General features: G+C 45.4%; 1 protein-coding gene across 1 annotated transcript in view; it reads left to right on the top strand.

The window, feature by feature from the left end:
* Positions 1-16: 16 nt before the first annotated feature.
* RPL27A (ribosomal protein L27a) overlaps positions 17-1,421 on the top strand; it is a 2,305-nt gene continuing 900 nt past the window's right edge. The window contains exons 1-3 of the mRNA XM_017727344.1: positions 17-49; positions 276-421; positions 1,215-1,389. Coding sequence (XP_017582833.1) covers positions 17-49; positions 276-421; positions 1,215-1,389 — 354 coding nt within the window. The remainder of the gene's footprint in view (positions 50-275; positions 422-1,214; positions 1,390-1,421) is intronic.

The following is a 1,421-nucleotide window of genomic DNA, read 5'->3' as shown; positions in this document are numbered from 1 at the left end:
CCCGGATCCCAGAAAAATGGGGCTGGGGCTGCAGGGGCCCGCCCGCATTGTGCGAGGTGGTGCTGAAGGCCGCAGCCTGCGGGGGCAGCTGCCAGGTGATGGCCTGATCGAATCTTGCACGTTTTAGACTCCCTGGATTTGTAACTTAAGCAGTGCTCAGCCGATCAGTACTGGATATGCGACATCTTAAACTTACAGAGCAGTGCAGTCTCCCTTTTTAACTCTGTTCATTCCTACCTTGTCACACGACACGATAGAATAGCTAGTTTAATTAGTTTAAATTGGTATTGAAAGTATCTCTAAGTATTATATGTAATATTAATGTAACAAAATTTTTCTTCTTAGGCAAACACAGGAAGCATCCTGGAGGACGTGGTAATGCTGGTGGTTTGCACCATCACAGGATTAACTTTGATAAATAGTAAGCTAACGTTCTAAATATATACTAGCAACATGTATGCTCCTGAAGTAGAAGCAACTAACTTTTATATGTGAATAAACAAGTTTTCTTGCAATCCTACATTTTTTCTTTTAATGGGAAGTGTGGCATTATAGCTCCTCATGTCGCCACTTACCCTAAAATCAAAGGCCTTTTCACTTGGAATGTTGGAGTTCAGTGCAGATTTAGGTAAAGTTGGCCAAATTTGCCCGTTACAGTGTGTTCCCTGCTTAACAGTGCTCACACAGCAAATTCAGAATGCAGTGTTGAATCCAAACTGCATCCTGTTATCTGCATCCTATAAAGGTGAGGGATGTTCTCTGATTCCCGAGACTATAGAGTCACATCTGGGCGCTGCCTGTGGTCCTGGTGTGCTGGAGTCCTCGGACAGGAACCACTAATCTCTATTCACTGGCTGTGCCATTCCTGGCTCAGTCAGTCACCGGGTTAGTGACAGCTGTGCCAGAACTCCCCAGGCAGGGCAGGCGTCTCTGGGCTCACGGAGTTCGGGCTTCCCTGGAAATACACAGTCACCAGTGAGGGGGATTGAGTTGTGAGTTCAAGGGAGAAGAAACACTTGGAGTAATTTTTCCTTGGTTTGGATACTAATTGTTACTGCGCCTAAGTCCTACATACATTGATATGGAAAAAGGTATAATGTGACATTTTGATTACTTTGATCATGTAAGATGCTTGTTCCAGTGTCAGTTTGTAGTTCTGCTTGTTCAGGATGAATTAAAAATGTGATATAATGTGGAATGTGTTTCTTTCACAGTCACCCTGGTTACTTTGGAAAAGTGGGCATGAGACACTATCACTTAAAGAGAAACCAGAAGTTCTGTCCCACTGTCAACCTGGACAAGCTGTGGACACTGGTCAGTGAGCAGACGAGGCTCAACTACGCCAAGAACGAGGCCGGACTTGCCCCGGTCATTGATGTTGTGCGCTCGGTGAGTTCCTGCTCGGACTCAGCCCTGGCATT

Source organism: Corvus brachyrhynchos, unplaced genomic scaffold, assembly GCF_000691975.1.
Source record: "Corvus brachyrhynchos isolate BGI_N302 unplaced genomic scaffold, ASM69197v1 scaffold542, whole genome shotgun sequence".
NCBI classification, from domain to species: Eukaryota; Metazoa; Chordata; class Aves; order Passeriformes; family Corvidae; genus Corvus; species Corvus brachyrhynchos.
The sequence above is the reverse complement of the archived record's forward strand: the minus strand, read 5'-3'. Positions and strand labels throughout refer to the sequence as shown.